Source organism: Lemur catta, chromosome X (genome assembly GCF_020740605.2).
Source record: "Lemur catta isolate mLemCat1 chromosome X, mLemCat1.pri, whole genome shotgun sequence".
Lineage (NCBI taxonomy): Eukaryota > Metazoa > Chordata > Mammalia > Primates > Lemuridae > Lemur > Lemur catta.
Window position 1 is genome coordinate 9,260,919 of NC_059155.1, and position 20,928 is coordinate 9,281,846.

Sequence of the window (20,928 nt, forward strand, 5' to 3'; positions counted from 1 at the left end):
TTGTGCCTTTGACTCATTTGATTACCCAGTAGCATTTAACATAGTTTTCTTTCTTGAAATATGCTATTCTTTTGGCTTCCCTCCTGTTTTTCCTTGTACTTCTCTTTTTACTTTTTTCTCAGTCACTTTTGTAGGCTACCCCTGAACTTGCTCATCTCTTAAATGTTGTTGGTGTTCTCAGGCCTTTATTCTTCACCACTTTCTTATTTTGCCTCTCTTTTGATAATTCAGCTACTCCTCTGATGTTTAATACCATCTCTGTGCTTAAGACTAATAAATATGTATATCAAGTCTCTTCCCTTACCTTCAATTTCCCTTTGAACAGCCATGCTTAGGCAACTCAATCTCTACATTACTTTAACCCCAGCTCACCTCTCCAGTGTCAACCCTCTCTATTCTTCCTTTGTAACACTCTGTGATTCTGCCATATTGAATTCATTTTACTTCAGTGAATGTGCCATGCTCTCTCACCTCCAGGCCTTTGCCCATGCTATTGCTTCTTTTTGGAACAGCCCATGCTGTTGCTTCTTTTTGGAACAATCTTTCCTCTCATGCTCTAGATTTCAACTTAGAAGTTACTTTCTCCAGAAAGCCTTCTATTTCTCATAAATGTGAGTTTGATTTCTCCCCTCTTTGCTCTTAAAACACTCAATATTTCCCCTCTCATTACATTTAAAACACTTCATTGTTGTTACCTGTTTGTTTATTTTTCTTTTCTGCTAGACTGTGATCACACAGAAGGTAGATACCATATCTATTTTCTTATTTGTATCCTTGTTGTAGACATACAATAAATTCATGGATCTTAGGAGCAAGTCAGGCTAAACAAACCTGTTGTTTTCTTTTGGTGGAATTATTAGACTGATACATCAATATGAAAGCCAGGTCTATCAAATGCATGGTATCTCATGACAAGATGTGCCAATATGGGCTAGTTAAATGGTTTCTAATATGGTTAAATGATTCATAGCCAGTTGGTCAGCCAGATTAATGAATTAATACCAACATGTAGAAAGGTTTATAGTGGTAGTCTATAGGTCTCTGTTTTATGTCCTATCTATCTTATTCAGCATTTAAAAAAATTATTGTCTTGGTTGAAGGTAGAGAAAGCAACCTTATGAAATGTTTAGATGACACAAAGGTAGGTGGGAAAGTTAATAAAATGAATGAAAGTCTTATGATTTGTATTGGTTTTGATGATTTGGATTAATAGACTAAAACTAATATGATGATATTTCATAGGGATTAATATAAAACTATAGGTTTAGGGTAAAAATTACTTAATTCATTCAACCTTTAAAAAGAATGAGGCCAGGTGTAGTAGCTCATGCCTGTTATCCTAGGACTTTAGGAGGCTGAGGTGAGAGGATTGCTTGAGGCCAGGAATTCAAGACCAGCCTGAGCACGAGTGAGACCCTATCTCTACCAAAAATAGAAAAATTAGCTAGGCATGGTGGTGTACACCTGTACTCCCAGCTACTTAGGAGGCTGAGGCAGGAGGATCGCTTAAGCCCAGGAGTTTGAGGTTGCAGTGAGCTATGATGATGCCACTGCATTCTGCCATGGGAGACAGAGCAAGACCCTGTCTGGAAAAAAACAAGAAGAAGAGGAATGGATTGTGTACCTGCTGTTTTCTAATCAGTGGTGCTAGGGATGCAAAAAAAAGAAAAAAAAAAAGCATAGTCTCTGCCCTTCACATAGTTACATTTAACAATTATATCTTGGCACATAATAGTCTCATTGCATTTTGTATTCTCTGTGTAGAGGATACTGTGTATTGTTCTGGGCATTATATTAATTTTGTAATATACCCAGGAAGTATAATATTTATGTCAAGGTAAAATTTAAACATTTCAATTGTATCACTCAGGATAATTTAGATAATGTTGTTGGAGTAATCTCCAAATCTTAGTTGTGTGTAACAGCAAGTTTTATTTCTCACTTATGTAACATGTTGGCTAGAAGCTCTGCTCTGTGACTCTTCATTCTGTGACCCAGGGTGATGGAGCAACCACCATCTTAAATATTACCAGTCACTGTGGCAGAGGTAAAGACAGCTGTGAAAGCTAACACATTGACAAATAAATGCTCTGGCCTGGAAGTGACACACAACTGTGAGCAATGAATTTTGCTCACAAGTAATTGGCCAGAACCAGTTGCATGGCCTCATCAATCACACTGGGGCCAGACGTGCAACTGTATCATGTGACTGAAGGCAAAGAGCTATAAATATTTTGAGAACAGAATTAATTAACACCATGACTATATTTGAGTAAAAAGTAAAATATGCCCCATAATTTTGGATTTTATCTACTCCCCTCCCAAAGAGTTAGTGTTAAAATTCCAAATCTTTTTCTATTAATGTCCACATACACACACACATGCATGCACAGATGTATAGATTTTTCTATTATATATTGGATCATATTTGATTTTCATATATTAATATGTTGTAGAGCTCCCCATGTCTGTACATAGCTCTTTATCTCAGTCTCTTTAATGGCTGTACAATATTCCATGGTATGGATGTATCACAACCTTCCCATGAAAAGGTGTTTAGTTTGTTCCCAGATTTTCAATATCATACCATTTACTGCATTGACAATCCTTTTACATGTGTATATTTCTATGCATATACATTTAGATTTCTGTAGTATAGATTTCTGGAAAAGAAATTCCTGCATTCCTAAGTTTTGCTAGGTACTGTCAAATTACCTTCCACAATGCTATACTAATTTATAATTTCATAAACAGTGTGTGAATGTGTACTATATTACATTTGTAACGTATGAAAGTGTACCTTACATTTTGAGAAGAATATTATCAAACAATTTTACTGATGAAGGACATGAATAACAATTGAATAGTTTTTGTCTAAACAGCTTATAAGACCTTGTACCCACTACTTCTAGGTTTTCTGACTGGAACAACCCTGAAAAAGACTAATCCATGTCACACATAACATGGATTATATCTTAATGGTTATATCTTAATGGTCAGAACTCAGTCCGGTTGCAAGGGAGGCTGTGAAATGAAATGTTCATTTTTTGGTACTACTCATGAAGCCCAAAACTGGGAGCTCTAATCATTACAGAGGAAAGAAACCATATAGTTACTTATATCAATCCCTCCCTCCCCCCCGCCCCCCCGCCCCTCGCCCCTGTCTATTTTTGCTTCTTTTTTGATGCTCTCAAGAGATGGTCCCTTCTGCTATCTCTCAGCAGTTCCTTTCTCATTATTCCTCTTATCTCATTTCCTGCTTTCTCACTGTGTCAACTTTTTGTACCTTCATTTCTGTCTTTTCCTCTCACTCCTTCATGTTTTTTCTTTCTGTTTCTCCTCTGTATGTATATTGTTTCCTCTCCGTCTGTGTCCTATCCATTTCTCTCTTTCCATCTTTTGCTACCTCTCTGTTTTCCTAATTCTGTACCGTTGGTTTCAGTCTCTATGTCTCTTTCTATCTCCATTTCTAACAGAGCTAATATTAATAACAGAGCCAGCTGCTACTTTATGCAGTTGTTTTCAAATGATAGGAAGTACTTGAGGACACACTAGATATAGGGATACTGTAAAAAATTTTCTTGATTGGTTGAAAGTTGGACTAGATAACTATTGAAGTCCTTTTCAGAGCTGAGTCTAATTGACAGCCAACTTTTTCTCCTTAGTAAACAGAATCTTGTTAAAATTATTTCATCTTTGTTTTTTGATTGAAGATCTCATAGGACCTCAGGGCCATCTCTGTGTGAATACCAGACTTCATTGTAGATGACTGTAGAATTAGAACATATAAGAGATTGAGACAAATATGTGTTGACTGCAGAACTGCCTCTGTGTATGTGTGTATATGTACATGTGTGTTACATATATACACATATGTGAAAACATTGTAAAGACACTAAAATTTTCTCTGATGGCAAGGATGTAATAAATGACATTTAATTGGATGTTCTTTGTAACTAGCTGATATTTTTAGTTGGGTCTATTGTGTCCAAGTACATCCATAATTTAAACTTGTTTTGGTTTCTAGAGGCAAGAGTTTGCTGTATAGATATTGTAAAAAAATTAGCATGAACCAGGAACCTGACATACCTGGTACTTTGAGGGAAGAAGGGAGTAAAGTGGAGAAGATAATTTGCAAACTATACTTGAAAGTCATTCGACCATATCATTATCATTACAATTATCTGTCAAAAGATTTAGTTCAATTACATTTTTAAAAACTCTCTCTTCAAGATGGCATTGTTCATATCAGGATTTGGTACTCCAAGGAGAGGAATACTAATGCCTTCATTAAGCACTATCTAGCATCTTCATTCTTTAGAATTCCTCTTGAGGCCTTTTGGAATTTTTTTATATTAACCCTAGGGAATCAGTAAACACAAAGCTCTCAGGGGAATATCAACTTCTGGAATAAGAACTATTGCATATTTATAACCATGGTAGGGGGGAAGATTCTTTTTTGGGGAAAAAAGTAATTTTGAAATAATTAAATAGCAACATAATTGCCATCATAGTAGGTATTATGCATGCTCCTGTACACTTTCTTCACACAACAGTAAGTTGGTTGTAAAATCACCAGGAGGAAAAAGTTATAATGCAATAAACCTAAATTTCAGTATCAGATTTCCAAGGGTAACTTTAGCTGCTTCTGCCACTTTTAGTATTTAAACAGATGTGTAGAACCGTATGTTGGGAGCCCAGTGGTCACAGTACTGAGACACTCCTTGATCAATGATGATATTTCAAGCAGACTGCTGTTGCAGATAAATACTGCTAGGAGATTGATTACACTGGCCTTTCTTTTTGACTGTTTGAATTGGCAGTTTGGCAGATTTTCACTTTCAATGGGAAATCTGAATCACCTATTGAACATGCTACAAAACACTTCTCTTACTCTATATTCCCTTATCACTTAACATACATAGGTTGTTCTTCACTGTCTACACTTGACAAAGTACTCTAGTATGCGTGTATCTCCGCGGTGAGGTTATAGCTCCTTGAAGACAAGGAGCCACGTTTTATAATATTAGACATGGTTTATGACTCCCGTAGCGTCTAACTTCTAGGGTAAAAAGAGTTCAGTAGTGGTTAAGAGATTGGTCTTTGTAGTCACACAGACCTAAATTCAGATCCTTTTCCTGTAATTTATTAATGTCATGACCTTGGATAAATCACAAGTGTCATTTTCCTGAAGAGTAAAATGGGAATAATAACACCTTATAAAATTCTTGAGAGGGTAAAATGCCATATAACAGTTTAGCACTGTTTGCCCATATAAAATGCTCAAATTATAATTATTGTCATCATAAAACATAATAGTTCAGCAAAGTTTATTGAATTAATTGACTCTCCTGTGGACAGGATTGGAAAATATATGGACTTCAAAACTTCATATGGCCAGTTTTTCTAATCTCCACTAATTTTAACAGACAGGAAGAGAGGAGTATATGAAATAATTATGTGGTTAACTTAATTCAATTCCAATGACGATTTCACTAGCCCAAGTCAAACATTAAGTATTTGATTTCACAAAGAATTAGGGAGGGGCCAATTAAATAGGGAAGTGGAAATATTTCTGGGTCAGTTATTTTCTATACTTAATATCTCTGAATATCAGTTAAAAGATATAATTCTTGTTTTCAGTGAAGATGTTCTTATAGTAACCACTGGATAAACAAAGTTTTGAAAGGGCTTTCTCAAATCATCTTTTTTGTTTCACCACCATTTATAAAATATCAGAATCCTAAAAATAATATTCTGTCCTGGCAAGTTACAGTCTCTACAAACTGCTTTCAGACAGAAATAGTGAAGGTACAATCATAGGTAGGATAGGTTTGGGGTAAGAAGAGCACAACAGACTCCTAAAATCTAACCAGCACTGTGAAGTTGTTAACTGGGGGAATACAGCAGCAAGAGTTAAAGCAGAGATGGGCCAATGTTCTTAACAAATTCACTGGGGTGGTAACAGTTCTAAATGGGGAGACAAGGCTGGGGAGCTAGAGTGGGCATGCAATTCAAGAAAATTTTGAATAATAAGCCTGCCTTTGAAAATCCAGAGCCTGTATAATATTCTGAGCTAGAAATTTGACAAATAAGGTATATGGAAAACAAAGAGTTGTGTGGAATACTTAATGGTATTTTCAGAGTCTTGGTTTGGGTTCTCCCAAAAGTGGACCCTGAGATAAGGATTTGGATGTAGGTAGTTTATTTGGGAGATGATCCCGGAAGTACAGCAAGGAAGTGACAAAGGCAGACTGGAAGGGAGGAAAAGTAAATAAAGGGTGTGTTAATGAGCAGGTTGCCACTCAATCCTCCTGGAACATACCATAGGTTGGGGAAGCTGGGTTATTCATTCCTCAACCCCCACCATTGATTGAGAATTATTTCACTGGGGTTTTAACGACCTGGCAGTTCCAGTCTGCTTCCTATGCTTGTTAAGCTGCTTTTGCAGACAGAAGTACCTCTGGCAGAGAAATATAGGAAGACTTCTGCAGATGACTTTTAGGATGGGCCAAGAGGACATGGGTAGGGCACCAACAGTGTTCATGACAGCAGGAGATAGGTAGGGCACATTGCAGATTTGAATAATCCCATATTAGACCAGAGATGTTCTATTTCCAACAAATGAGTAACCTAAAAAAAAAAAAGAAAAAGAGAAAAGAAAGGACAAAAAGAAAACACTGAAAAGCTTCCACTCACTTGTATTACTTGAACACTTGATATGATGTTATCTACATAGGTCTTGTACTTTTATTTGTTAAAATATTTATTAATCACCAATTATGTGTCTGGCTCTATGTTAGGTGCTGAGGATACAAGAGTTAATGACTAAGTGGCTGCCCTCGTGAAGCTTACATTCTAGTGGGCAGGGAGTGGGCAAAGAGAATCAAGCTAATAAGTTTAACTGATTCACTAAAGGGTTTCAACTCAGTTGAGAATAAACTTGAAATGGTATGATTTTTCCCACTAATTGCACCTTGCTCTATTGTACTTACCTTTTTTCACTGGGAGACAGGGACAATGATAAACATTTCAATCGATTCTATAATTTTTCAGCTGCTTTCCCATATTAGAAGAGTCTCATTTTGATTTTAAAGCATTTGTCTTACTCACTTCAAGCTCCTATCTGATTCAAATAGTGTCTCTTCCTTTTTCCTCAGAGAGGACATAATGGCTCTAGTGGCTAGGAGTTTGGGGGCTTCATTGTGCTTTTATATATCTCTCCTTCTTCTTCCCTTTTCCTTCGTACTTTTTTTGGTGTTGCCTTGAAAGAGGAGTGGCTGGGGAAGAGGGAGAGAGAAAAGACAGATATTTGTGACTGTTTGTGCCTTCTCCTTAGTTGGTCATAATTGCTCTTCTAGCTGTCTATGGGCACTATATAAACAGGTAGCTGTATAACAGCCTGCTGATGAGAGGCTTTCCCAAGCATCTCCTGTGGCAGTGGAAATCCCTTATAAGATCTGATTACATCCTCTGTCAGACCTTCAGCTGGTGCCGTCATATCACTTTCCTCTCACATGCATTCATCTTGGCTCATGTTGCAAAGCCTCTGGCAAGAATCATCTATTTACCTAGTCCAACTTGGAACTTCGGGCATATGCCAAATCCATCTTCCATGCCTCTTAGGACCCAGAAATTTTCTGTATGTTGGGAGTAGGTGAGAATTAGTCCCTCCCCCATTGTCATCTGGCAATCTCCAACACACCGTCTCCCCAGGGTTCTTTATCCCTGCCTCAGTGGTGCAGGGAGGAGTCCAGGATGTCTGATGGTAAGTATATGGTCAACTGGGAAAGGAAAAGCCTGTCTTCCTTTACCAAAAGGTGACCTTCTCCTCCTTCCCAGACCTCTTTGTTTATTGATGTGGTGGGAGTAGGGTGATAAGAAATTAGCTGCATTAGTTCACTGAGCTGGTGGCCTCAGACACCAAACTCTGGGAGTTTTCTGAATTTAGGATATTAGGTGGACCTTTGAGGTCAATTCTGGGAAAAGAGGATCCTACCCAGGACTTGATATATTTGTTACTCTTAAATTCTGGTTAAGGTTCTGCACTATTAGGTACAACCCCATTTAAAAAAAAAGATATCATCATATATAATTCTGGATCTTTAAATGTTATCCAGAGGATGTGTTCGCCTTTCCACTCAGGTTTTCTTCCATTCATTATTTTAGGGATTGCTATAGTTTCACCTCAAAGTTACCTTAGCCATTTTCATTTTTTTTAAACTAAGATTTGATGTACATTTATTCCTAACATGTGGTTTGCCACTTTTATATCTTGGGTTTATCTTTAGCCTGCTGTACCTCTGTGGCATTTACATTCTGATTTTTAAAGAATCCTAGATGAGCCACTATGTAGGTAACCAATTTACTGAAAAGTCTTAATGGGGACAAAAACTTAGCAGATTGGTTTTGTTCCTCAAATGCCTACTGGTGGTTATGGAATTAGGGAGACTTTAATAATATCTCACTCCAATTTCATACTTCTTTCAGTTATTTTTGGTTTTGGAATATTTTCATTCCAATTGTTTAAGACTCAGTACTGTTCATTTTAAAATGTCAATGTCAAAGTTGAGTAAAAACTCTTCCTTCCTGGCACATAAATAAACAAAATAACTGTTAAGTGCTGATCAGTCTTACAAATAAAATCAACAAAGTGGTGAGCTAGAGAATGATGGAGTTAAGATCAGGTAGTAGGGAAAGGCCTGAGATATGTAGGATGTTAAAACACACACACACACACACACACACACACACCAAAAAACAAAGAAACAAACAAAAAATAAAATCTATGTGAAGAGTGTAAAGGATTATTTCAGGAGGAAGACACTGTGCAAAGGCAGTGGGAAAAAAATGATGGTACTTTTCAGGGACACATAAAACAACCATAGTGGCTTGAGCATAGCCAACAAGAACTTTGTGACATAAGGTAGAAGAGGTACCTAAGAGCCCCACCTACAGGCCCTGGAAAGTATCATGGAAGGAGTTCATCAGATTTTACCCTAAATCCAGTGGAAATCTCTGACATGATTTAACTGTGAACTTTCCTGTTTTCTTACATTTGCACAAAAATAAAGCCAGAAGTCACCAGATTGCCATTATTTCTGTAATGGATTTTTGAGAAATGTAAAATTACAGCTGTTGTTTTGTTCTGGCCAAGATCTGTGGTTCCAACTTCATATCCTTTTTTGACATTTCAGCTGCCAAGGAAAGTGAACGATGAAGCTGCCATTTCTTTTGGCCCTTGTGGTCTGTTCTGTAGTCAGCACAAATTTGAAGATGGTGTCAAAGAGAAATTCTGGTAAGTTGCTGGCAACTTGTCACTATTTGGTCAAAAATGTGTGGTTTTTATAAACATCCAGAGTGCATCTTTAAACAGATGCACTTGTGTTACAGCTGTGTTGGAAAGTAGCCAAAATAAAAACGAGGTTTTACTCTACCACTGAAAAAGTGTTGGGAAACCAGTGGAATTTTGTTGAACTTCAATGACCAGTATACTCTTAGTGCACAATGAAATGTTAAGAGCCTACTTAAAGTTGGTTACATTTGCTAGTGAATAAATGCCTAGGAACAAACTTAAATGAGAAGATAGGAAACCTTTAAAAATATATATTCTTTGCCTCCTAATTGAGTGTGTAGTTTTGCAATTTAAATGAAAGCTTTTGACAAATATCAATGAGCTTTATTTCCTCATATTGGTATGGAATCTCTAACAGGCAGAGGTTTAAAGCCTACAAATTCAGAAATATTAGCTAATTGCCTGAAGAGGAATTTTTTGAGAAGAAATATCTATTCCTAGAACATGGTGGTCTGGCAGGCAGCCATGATTGTACTAACAGATTAGCTGTAGCCAGTAGATATTCCAATCAAAGCTTAATCATTGTTTAATAACACTTGGACATATATGTCTTTCAGTTTTGATTATACATTCTAGCTATAATTACAAACTATGCATGAGATTTAAAGAATTGATTTTCTGTCTGTAATCATTCCAGTAAGACACTGAGGAATATATTACTATATGGAAACAAAAGATTACACTGGGGCTTTCTACTGGCTTTTAATCCAGTTATTTCCCAGAATTAAATGTATGTGCTTTACTTTCTCATTAAGTATCAAATCCAGGCAATAAAGTTCATGCTTGCTTTTCAAAGCAATAAATTCTGGGTGGGGCTTGGAGTTTGGTTAATGTTTGTTTTCTGAGGTGAGAATACTTGCTAATTAAAATAGCTAACAAATAATTTTGTTCAATTGATAATACATTAATAAATTTTTCCAATAGTGGGTCACAGACTATAAAATAGATTGAGACTGCTGAAGTCCAAAGGATTCTAGAATGATAAAGGTAGGGCAATATATTGGCTTTTTCTCATAGTATACGCTCATGTATATATTTAAATCACTTTTGTATATTTTGACTCTCAACTCTATTTGTGTGTAACATTTTACCTATCATCTCTTCAACTTGGCATATCATTCATGGATGCCTTTCCTTGTCTTAAACTTTGAAGTCACATTTTCATTTTCAATCTTGGTGTAGATTGATTGTTGCTGAAATAAAGTATTTGGAGAGATTACTTACTAGCAAATGTAACCTGTTGGACCAGATTCTTTCCTCACTTGGTTATGTCATAATGTCTGGAACAGAATCTGAAAGGAAAAAAATAGAATCAAGGGTTTAAAAAGCCAACTATATTATGGTAGCTTAATTCAAGTAAAGTCCAAACTAAAAACAAAACAAAAACAAGTTGCTACCATATGTTCTATCTTGGTTTCCTTATTATTTATGAGGAAAATGGATGTTAAAAATGTGTGTATATATATTTATATTTTTATATATATCGAGAGAGAAGGTTATCAATGATACACAGGTGCTATTAAAATCAACTTTTTCATGTGTAGCCCCTTTATTTTTACTTGTCAAGTGTGAGGCTATTTGTGGCTTGCTAGGGGTTCCTAGCTTTGTCTACTTAGTATGGACAAATGGTATCATATCTGCAGTCAGCTTTATTGAAGAAACAATTACCCAAAAAGTTATTTCCATTAGAGTCAAAGTGTTTGAATGGTTTCAGTCTTGCCTTCGCCGTCTACAATAGCAATTGTAATTTTGAAACAAAACTTTTCCTACAGGTCTGGCCAGTGTTGATGGTTTCAATCCACAGTTGGTTCTTTCCTTTATGCTTTCCTGCTTCTGTTTATGGTATAAATGGAGTAGGCAGAAAAGACTAATAGGTTGTTTAGTTTGTGCTTGTCTATGTGTGTCATTTTTGTTTGTATGTTTGTTTAATATTTCATAATACAAAAAAAATCGGGCATGGTATGAATAAAAGACATATTAAGTTGCTTATAGATGATGAAAATGGGGGTACTTTAGAGCGGTTCTTTTCACTTTTCCCTTTTGTTTAGCTACCCCTATCATAACCCCCTCTCTAGCCCTACACCTCTGTTAATATTATTATTTTAAGTAGAAAATAGAATTATTTGCACTTTCATTATAATAGTCCTATTTGAGTTGTCTTATCTTTTGAAGAATATTAAAAAATGCTTTGACAAATCTATAGTACACATTTTTGCCTCGTGCAGCTTGTGAGGTCCTTTACCTGTTGCCAATTAAAGAGATTCGGGTTCAAGCTTGCATGGTTGCTCTTCACGGAATCACTGATGGAACGCAGAGCTTTTATTTTTCTCCCTGCTTCCCTTCCCCCAAGTCAAAAAATGAAGAATGATTGTGCCCTTTATCCATTAACACTTATGACTGTTTAGTGCCAGATGTCAAGCCAGTTACAATGATTTCTGTGCAGTTCACTGTAGACAGGGATCCCTTTCACTGACATCCCTACAACTACAGTTGCCAATGGCCTCCTTATGCACAAGAAAGAGGAGCAAGGGATGGAAGTTTCATCTTCTGCACTTGTCAAACAAGGAAACGAACTTAATAACAGATGCAAGTTAGGTTTCTGTTTTGGGGGGTTTATTTCAGTCTACTCTGGGCACATAATGCAGCAAAACTCCTGGTTTTGAGTGGTGTACACATTTTAGAAGCACCAGCACAGGCTATGTTTCCATGTAATGCCCCATTCACCCTGGGAAGCCCAAGCATCACCCTGGCTCAGGAAATAGCAAAGGTGTCACTGAGACTGCATCTAGGGCTTGCGTGTATTAGAACATAACTAAAATGCACAACATTTAATTTTAAGAACAGTAGCTGATTAGCCAAGTGTGATTTTTTTTGTTTTCTTTACAGAATATTCATATCTTCCAGTATTCACATTTTCTAAAGTTAAGACTGTATAGATAAGGTCATTTAGAAAGCCTACTCTATGAACAATTGATTCACTTTCCTTAAAGGTGTCATTCTTTATGGCAGGAAATTGGCTAATATTTTGATAAAGGTCAATGACAGAAATGCCCATTTCTTTTCCCAGTAGAGGACACATGTACTTACAACTAATTTTTAATAGGATGGGTGGGAGAAATTACTCTCCCTTAAGAAGAGGTCACTCAAGATCTATTTAGCCTTTTTTTTTGGATTTCTTTTTTTATTTCAGCATATTATGGGGGTACAAAAGTTTAGGTTACATATATTGCCCCCCCCACTCCAGTCAGAGCTTCAAGCGTGTCCATCTGCTAGACAGTGTGCATCGCACTCATTATGTATGTATACACCCATCCCCTCCCCCCTCCCATCTGCCCAACACCTGATTAATGTTATTCCTAAATGTTATTTATCTATTTTTTTTAACCTGAAAAACTATGTCTCCAGAATATGCACAGACTTTATTATTTGGGGCATTAAATTGTTCCTTTAGCTTTCCTTTGGCTTTTGCTGCTGCTACACAAAAATGTGAGCTGTGTTATGCAGTTGTTGGCATTCAGCTCTCCCAGGCTAGATGTCTATATCAGAGGAGAAGGCATGAGTTTGATGACAGGGTGTGTTTAATTTTGAACCCCAATTGGGTCAACTTGCAGTTAGTTCATCTGGAGGATGACCATAGCAAAACAACTTCTCAGTGAAATGGTATTGGGAGAAAAATTGCAGAGCTACCAAAATATCTTAGCTAGAACAGTGTAGTTCTAGTGGTAAGGAGGATGTGAAGACCTGCTAGCACACAGTGGGTGCTTAGAAATATGTTTTGAGTGGACTTGAATAGAACCATTCAATTCCATGTAATAACAGAAGGGCTTTATTTTGAGGCTTTGGTTTATATAATAGAATTATGGAATTTTCTGATTGTTGATGAGGGGGTAGCAGTTTGTTTTCACTAGAAATACTTTGGTTTTAGGATTTCCAGTTAGATAACTGAGGATGACCATTAAGGGAAAAGTAGATATTATGTGAGCTTACATTTCTGGCAAAAGCTAGAAAGAGTCTCTCAAAGCATTGCCAAGTGTAAACAACATAACTTCCCTTGTGAAATTGATTACTATATAATTAAAAACAAAATGAATTATGTTTCGAATTCTTCAAAAGAGACCATACAATGTTTTATTTTAAAATGCTGGTTGGAAGTAATGTTGCTCTGAGGATATTCATACTGTGCCCTTTAGCTGTGGAGTGTAAGAGTGCTACATAAGAAGTTAGAAGATCAACAGGGTGCTATTGAAACTTCATCTCCTAAATTTATTCTAATGAGCTAGGATCAAGGAGGAAAATACTTCCCCATGATCTATTCTTTAATTGAAAGGGATAATCTGACACTTGGTTCTTTTATCTCTTTAATTGGGGCAACTTCTCTGGAGGAAACTGCATCTTTGAAGGATGGGAAAGTGGTACTGGAGGGTGGCTAGGTCACTGGAAGTGGTATAGGACAAAGTTTGGAGTATATGACAAAATTTAGAGCAAGTAAGGAGTAGACAAGGATGAGAAATATTAGAAAGACCTTGTGGCCAGAATTGAGCTGAATGAAACACACTGTTGAAGAAGAAATAACTTTAGGGTTCTTATCATTGAATTTTACATGGCCAGGCATAGTTTATTGAACTCTTACCATATGTGCAGCATTCCACTAGTCCTGTGGTGGAGCTGAGGGAGAGGGAAAATAAATCAAAACTCCCTTGTTCAAAATACTTAATCTCTTTGGGATCAGGGAATGGCTAAGCAAGTTATGGTTTTAGGTTTTGTTAGGGAGGGTCAGTCTAGCATAGGCCTTATTTTATGGCATGTTCCTTTCTCCTAAGACAGGACCTTTCTAGAGTTTTAGCTGGATGCCCAGGTGTTAACAAGGTATTCCCTAGCACTGATTATCCTTTAATATCACTGTTGCATTATTAACCGTGTAGTGGCCACTCCCTGATGATGAGCCTTTGGTAGTCTTTCCCTCAGCATGTTCAGTCCAGTCCTCAGTCAAGAACTCGTGGGGAACCCCCGCACAGTTTTCCTGGGCTCACCTCTGTGAAGCTCTCTCCTTTTGCTGGAGGTCCCAGCTATTTTAGCTGCTCTGAACTCTGATCTCTGTAGCTTCAGCTTAATGGCACCACTGAGCTCTTAGGACTCTAGCTCACCGTTCCATATTGGAAAATTGTCCCCAGGTGGAGAGCTGGATTAGGCTGTGGGGCTAATTTCATGAGTTTCCCTTTTTTCTGAGATCACAGTCTTATGCTGCCTGAAAACAGTTGCTTTATGTATTTTGCCTACTTTCGTTGTTGCTTACTGTGAGAGAGCTAGTTTAAGTTATTTCATCATAGCTTGAAGTGGAAGTTATTCTGTTACCCTTTGTTAACCCATCATACTTTGAGTACTTCCTTGCTTTCTGTCATAAAGAAGTGCTAGGGTTACTTTGGCCCTGATTCCTTTTAGTGGAAAATGGTATTTACAAATCATTATTTTAAAAAATTGTGATTTCATTCAGATACTTCCAATTCAAATCCAACATCATAGGGTTCTTCCTCACCTTTCTCTATTCCATCTTTGTATCTCCTTTCCCTACAGTGAGAACCCTTATTCACATCAACATCAATATATTTACTTAATTGTTTTATCCTATAAGTTATACAAAATGGTTTCAGAACAACTATACCAAAACCACTACCAACAACAAATCTACTAAAGTACAAGGTATTTTGCTAATCTTTTCGTCCTTAGAATTCATCCCACTAAAGCAGTACATTCAGTGATGTATTCAAAAGTTGCTTGAATGATTTTATTTTTCTCTGTGGTTATGCTATTAATTCAATATATAAATAAGTTAATTTGTATCTGTTTCCATATAATTTGCTTTTTTATCCTTTGTGATTAAATTTTATATTTGAATACATAAAAACATTATTGGAAATTCAAAATTGTAGAAAAATATTAAATCAAAGAACTCTCATCACTGTGCCTGTCCCTTTCTCCTGGTCTGACACACGCTGTAGTTGTATCAGTTTCTGATATTTCCTTCCATTTTGTTTTGCACAAATCAATTATTTATTTTTATTTTCACTTGTTTTATACACAAAATGTAGTAAAAATAACTATTTACAATTTTGGTCCTTCGTTTTATTTTTTCACATGCTGTATCTTGAAAATTACGGAGTTGGGTTGTTTTAATTTTTTTTTTTTTTTTTTTTTTGAGACAGAGTCTCACTCTGTTGCCCGGCTAGAGTGAGTGCCATGGCGTCAGCCTAGCTCACAGCAACCTCAAACTCCTGGGCTCAAGCGATCCTCCTGCCTCAGCCTCCCGAGTAGCTGGGACTACAGGCATGAGCCACCATGCCCGGCTAATTTTTTGCGTATATATATTTTTAGTTGTCCATATAATTTCTTTCTATTTTTAGTAGAGATGGGGTCTCGCTCTTGCTCAGGCTGGTCTCGAACTCCTGAGCTCAAACGATCCACCCACCTCGGCCTCCCAGAGTGCTAGGATTACAGGCGTGAGCCACCACGCCTGGACGTTTTAATATTTTTTATTACAATAATGTATCATGCTTAATAAAACTTCAAATAGACCAGGCATGTTGGGCATGTGTCTGTAGTCCTAGCTACTTGGGAGGCTGAGGGAGGAGGATCACTTGAGCCCAGGAGTTCAAGGCTGCAGTCATGAAATAATATAAAAAATTACATAGATCTTAGTGCACTAGAAGAGCAAAAATGCTTTTGTAGGGTAGATTCCTGAAAGTGGAAATGTTGGACAGAGGTTTTGGTTTTTTGATATTTAAAAGATGCTGACAAATTGTCCACCAATGTCACTGTACTAACCTATATTTCCACTAACAGTATATTACAGTTCCTTTTGTCATTACACATTTAATAGCTGTATATTGTCAATTAAAAAATTTTTGCTAATCTAAATCCAAATGAAAAATATCTTACTGTTTACTGAAATCCCCAGGTTGGCTATGATGTATATGTTCCTTGGATTCAAAGAACGAAAGAAAAAGAGAGAGAGAGAGAGAGAGGAAAAACGAGAGAGAGAGAGGATATCGGCAGCAAGGCAATCCATATAGTGAAAATCTCTGCTTATTAAGTTTGGTAACAAAGAATGGCAGAGAAGATAATGAGTTAACAACTAAGTCATTTGGCCGGGCGCGGTGGCTCACGCCTGTAATCCTAGCACTCTGGGAGGCCGAGGCGGGTGGATCGCTTGAGGTCGGGTGTTCGAGACCAGCCTGAGCAAGAGCGAGACCCCGTCTCTACTAAAAATAGAAAGAAATTATCTGGACAACTAAAAATATATATACGCAAAAAATTAGCCGGGCATGGTGGTGCATGCCTGTAGTCCCAGCCACTCGGGAGGCTGAGGCAGGAGGATCGCTTAAGCCCAGGAGTTTGAGGTTGCTGTGAGCTAGGCTGACGCCACGGCACTCACTCTAGCCCGGGCAACAAGTGAGACTCTATCTCAAAAAAAAAAAAAAACCAACTAAGTCATTATTATTTTGGCTGTTATACAACATCAACAACATCTGATATGATTGTAATATTGAAGTCCTGTATGATACTGGGTCTCTTTAAATGAAAAGGTGTGGATAATTAAGCTAATTAAAATATTTAATAAAAGCTGGAAAGTATGAAAACAATTTCATGTGGTGATCCCATCCAGCTCTGTAGTATCATCCAAGTACAGAAGTTACCAAGCATGGTATCATGTGGGATTTGTTACTGTCCATAAGGTTAAAGAATGAGAGAGAAGGAAGAATTATTGAGCCTTCTATTAATTTTGATGCCCATCCTCAAGAACAGCCAAGAACTGTAGTGAATGGGCTCCTTTCTACTATGTTGTTTTGGAATGAAAGGATATTGTATCTGCCAGAGTGGAGACAAGCTTTGAATGACTGTTATTCCTGCTAGGTGAGTTTCTATCATAACCCAACTCATGTAGGCATGTCAGGCTAAAGTGCATCCCTTATGGCTCTGCTGACTTCTACAGGTATAATTTGCCCTAAACGAAATATGTGCTCTGCAGAAGCACACCCTTAATACCTATTGTAGTTTGGTCCTTGGAGAAAGCTTGCACCTAGAAATTTTTTAAAATATGCATGACACCCCTAGTCCATCAGAGGAATACTGAATATGCAGTTTTAAACTTTTGTTCATATTCTGATTCTTGCCCTATTTTTGCTTCCATATATTTATTTGAAACCATCATAGAGAAGCACAATGTTTTGTGAGAATTGCACCAGGACTGTTCTCCTCTAAAAGAATTGACATTCAGTGACCTTCCCCCAGGCTAAGAAGAGTCAGACCCTGCTTCTCTCTGTGGGTGTGACTTAAGAGTGCTGTATTGTAAGCATCCTATCCTAAATGGCTACAGACAAGAAACACATGGTTTTAAGAGACACCCATTAAACCTTTGAGATGAATGACATGTGTTTGGCATTACTGCTTTGTGGAGAAATAAGACAGTGGTTGCCTGAAACAAAATTCTGCTAAGGAATGTCTTAGAAAAATAGCATTTATTAATTCAGCAAACATGCAAGCAAACTACATAAAATATCTTGTTCTGAGCACCTCTGGGTGATTCAAAAATGAATAAAATGTGCTCTTTGCCTCCACGGAACTCAGTAAATCATGGGGGAAGGGAGAAACTAACATGTATTGAGTGCGCCTATGTGCCAGACACTTTTCATACATTGTCTTCTCATAAAAGACACTGAGGTAGGTAGGTCCTACTCTTTTCTTGTTTTACAGATAGGGAAACTGAGGCTTGGAGTGGCTAAATAGTTTGACCACTTATATTTAAGTAGGAAGTGGCAGAGCCAGGATTTGAACCCTAATTTATCTGACTCCAGAGTCCTGCTTTTAAACACTCTTGCATGCTGTGCTTTTGGGTGGGCGTCATAGTCTCATTTTACAGATGAGAAAGCTGAAGCTCAGGGACGGTGAATTTATCTGAAGTTCCCTGACCATGAAGTGGCAAATCCAGGTTTCAGACAATGGACTGGTTCCAAATTCCATGCTCTTCACTACACCATGAGTATGGCTTGTTTACAACTCCTATGAAAGGTATAATAAGTCATATAAGAGTCATAGATACAGTTCAGGTGAAGGAGATATCATTGCCAGCTGGGAGCAAGGGTGATTAGGGAGGGCTTCAAGGGAGAGGCATCATTTGACCTTGGGAAGACCCGGTTGGGAATAGTGGTAGGGATGGCATTCTGATCAGGGGCAACAGCAGAAGCAAAAGTATGGATGTGTAAAGTGCAGGCTATTTTTGAGTATTGAGTAGCTCAGATTGATTGGAAGATAGTATAAGATTCAAGTAGGCAGGAAACATATTTGCACAGAAACAAGTAGCTAGACAGATGGTGTCTTGGATATCTCCCCAATTTTAAAATTATAGGAAGTATATTGAGAGTCCAGAAAGGAAATGCTGGTAAAGGTGACTTAGAGTGGAAGAAGGCAGGAGGCAACGATAGTGGGACATTGTACTCCTGGGCTAGTGTTTCTGTTCACATGTTTTTCATTTGCTGTAATAGGAAGGTTCAATCAGAGCTATATTTTCAATTCTGAAAATTTCTTTTGAATAAAAAAATGACTGAGTATAAGGCATCATCCTCAATTATAAATCAGAATAAGCCTCATTTATCTGTACTCTTATATCTTCAGCTTTGGGGAATTAATGATTTTTTTTTTTTTTTTGTTAACTAAAAGAACTTGTTTCTGGTCATAGCACTACCAGCAGGTGGCACTGTAATACATTCCTTCTATAGCTCTGAAGTAGCATTTTACCATCCTGTGACTGTCTTCAGAGTCTGAGATTAGAAGGAATAACAACTTTTATAGTCACCATAGTCTGATTGGTCTAATCTTTGCACACAAACACTTAGCTCCCCCCACACACACAATTCTTTAGTTTTTCAGAACTACTCTGCTGCTTAGGTTCTCGCTAAACTACCTCTGGATCTTTCTTTTTTTTTCCAAGAAGGTGACTGTGAGACATAGCTCTAGTTACTTTTCAAGCAGTTCTTCAAAGTTAAGTATTCAAAGGCTGAAGGCAGGGGAAGCTATGAGGTTGGCAGATTTTACCGTTGACACTCCCCTCAGCCACTCTGATTTTCATATCCTTGCTTCTTTCTTGGGCATCTGGCCCTCCCCAAGGCTGAACTGTATTCAAAAGAGTCACAGTTTTATTGACCTTTACTCAGAACTTTCCCATTTTTTAATAGGTGACAGCTAGTTTCGTCTTTAAACCAATCCAGGCTGAGATGTTGAGACACTATTGAGCATTTGATGCTATTGTACACACTTCTTCCTTTTTGACACTCTCTTCTCTTGCTTGAATGATACCACTTTATCCTGGGTCTGTCTGTATCTTTCTGGCCATTATTTTTCAGTCTCCATCATTACCTTGTTTTCCTCTGCTTGTGCCTTAAAAATTGCTTTTCTCTAGCATTTTCTTCTTGATACGTTTAAACAAACCACTCTATACTTTCCCCAAGTTTCTACTCTCTTGGCATTAACTATCCACCCTTATTGGTGCAATCTCAATAGTGCCTGCATATTAGAATCACCTGGAAAGCTTTTAAAACCATACTCTTGTGCAAGGCCCACCCCCAGAGTTACTGATTGATTTGGGCTGGGTTGGCGCCTGGGAATCAGTAGTTTTTTTCTGTATCTATTTGTTTGTTTGTTTGTTTATTTTGAGACAGAGTCTTGCTGTGTTGCCCGGGATAGAGCTAGTGCTGTAGCATCAGCCTAGCTCACAGCAACTTCAAACTCCTGGGCTTAAGCGATCCTACTGCCTCAGCCTCCCGAGTAGCTGGGACTACAGGCATGCACCACCATGCCTGGCTAATTTTTTCTATATATATTTTTTAGTTGTCCATATAATTTCTTTCTATTTTTAATAGAGACGGGGCGGGGGGTAATGTCTCGCTCTTGCTCAGGCTGGTCTCGAACTCCTGACCTCGAGCGATCCTCCTGCCTTGGCCTCCCAGAGTGCTAGGATTACAGGCGTGAGCCACTGCACCCGGCCTGTATGTATTTGTTTTAACTCCTAGGTGATTCTAATGTGCAGCCAGGGATGAGAACCCCTGACTTTTTGAGGTTTCTAGCAATTCAGTCTTTATGGCTCTTCTGAGCTACATGCACGATTTTCCTGCTAGACATCTTCACTTGGCTGTCCCACAGGTTCTTTGAACTCAACTTGTTCAAAACTAGATTTTTAATCTCTCCCCACCCTTCTTCTTGTGTACCCTATCTTGGTTAAAATGGTCTTATCGTTCTATTTGAGCCAGAATATATGGTGTGACCTTCAAATCTTTTGTAACTTTCCATATCCAGTAATCACCAGGTTCTGCTAATTCTACTTCTCAAATGTCTTCCAAATCCACCCCATTCCTACCTGCTGCTCACCTAGTTCAGCCTTTCATCATTTCTTCCAGCCCCTTTTCTGCTTTAGCTCATTTTCCATAATACTTGCAGATGGTGTTTTTCCTTGTTTGCTTCCTTTTAAATATAGATATATAGCAATTCGTAAGCACTTATTCAGTCATCAAATAAACATTTATAGG

General features: G+C 37.7%; 1 protein-coding gene across 1 annotated transcript in view; it reads left to right on the forward strand.

The window, feature by feature from the left end:
* IL1RAPL2 (interleukin 1 receptor accessory protein like 2) overlaps window positions 1-20,928 on the forward strand; it is a 1,016,789-nt gene that overhangs the window by 49,182 nt on the left and 946,679 nt on the right. Inside the window, exon 2 of the mRNA XM_045537537.1 lies at window positions 9,198-9,298. Coding sequence (XP_045393493.1) covers window positions 9,217-9,298 — 82 coding nt within the window. The 5' untranslated portion in view covers window positions 9,198-9,216. The remainder of the gene's footprint in view (window positions 1-9,197; window positions 9,299-20,928) is intronic.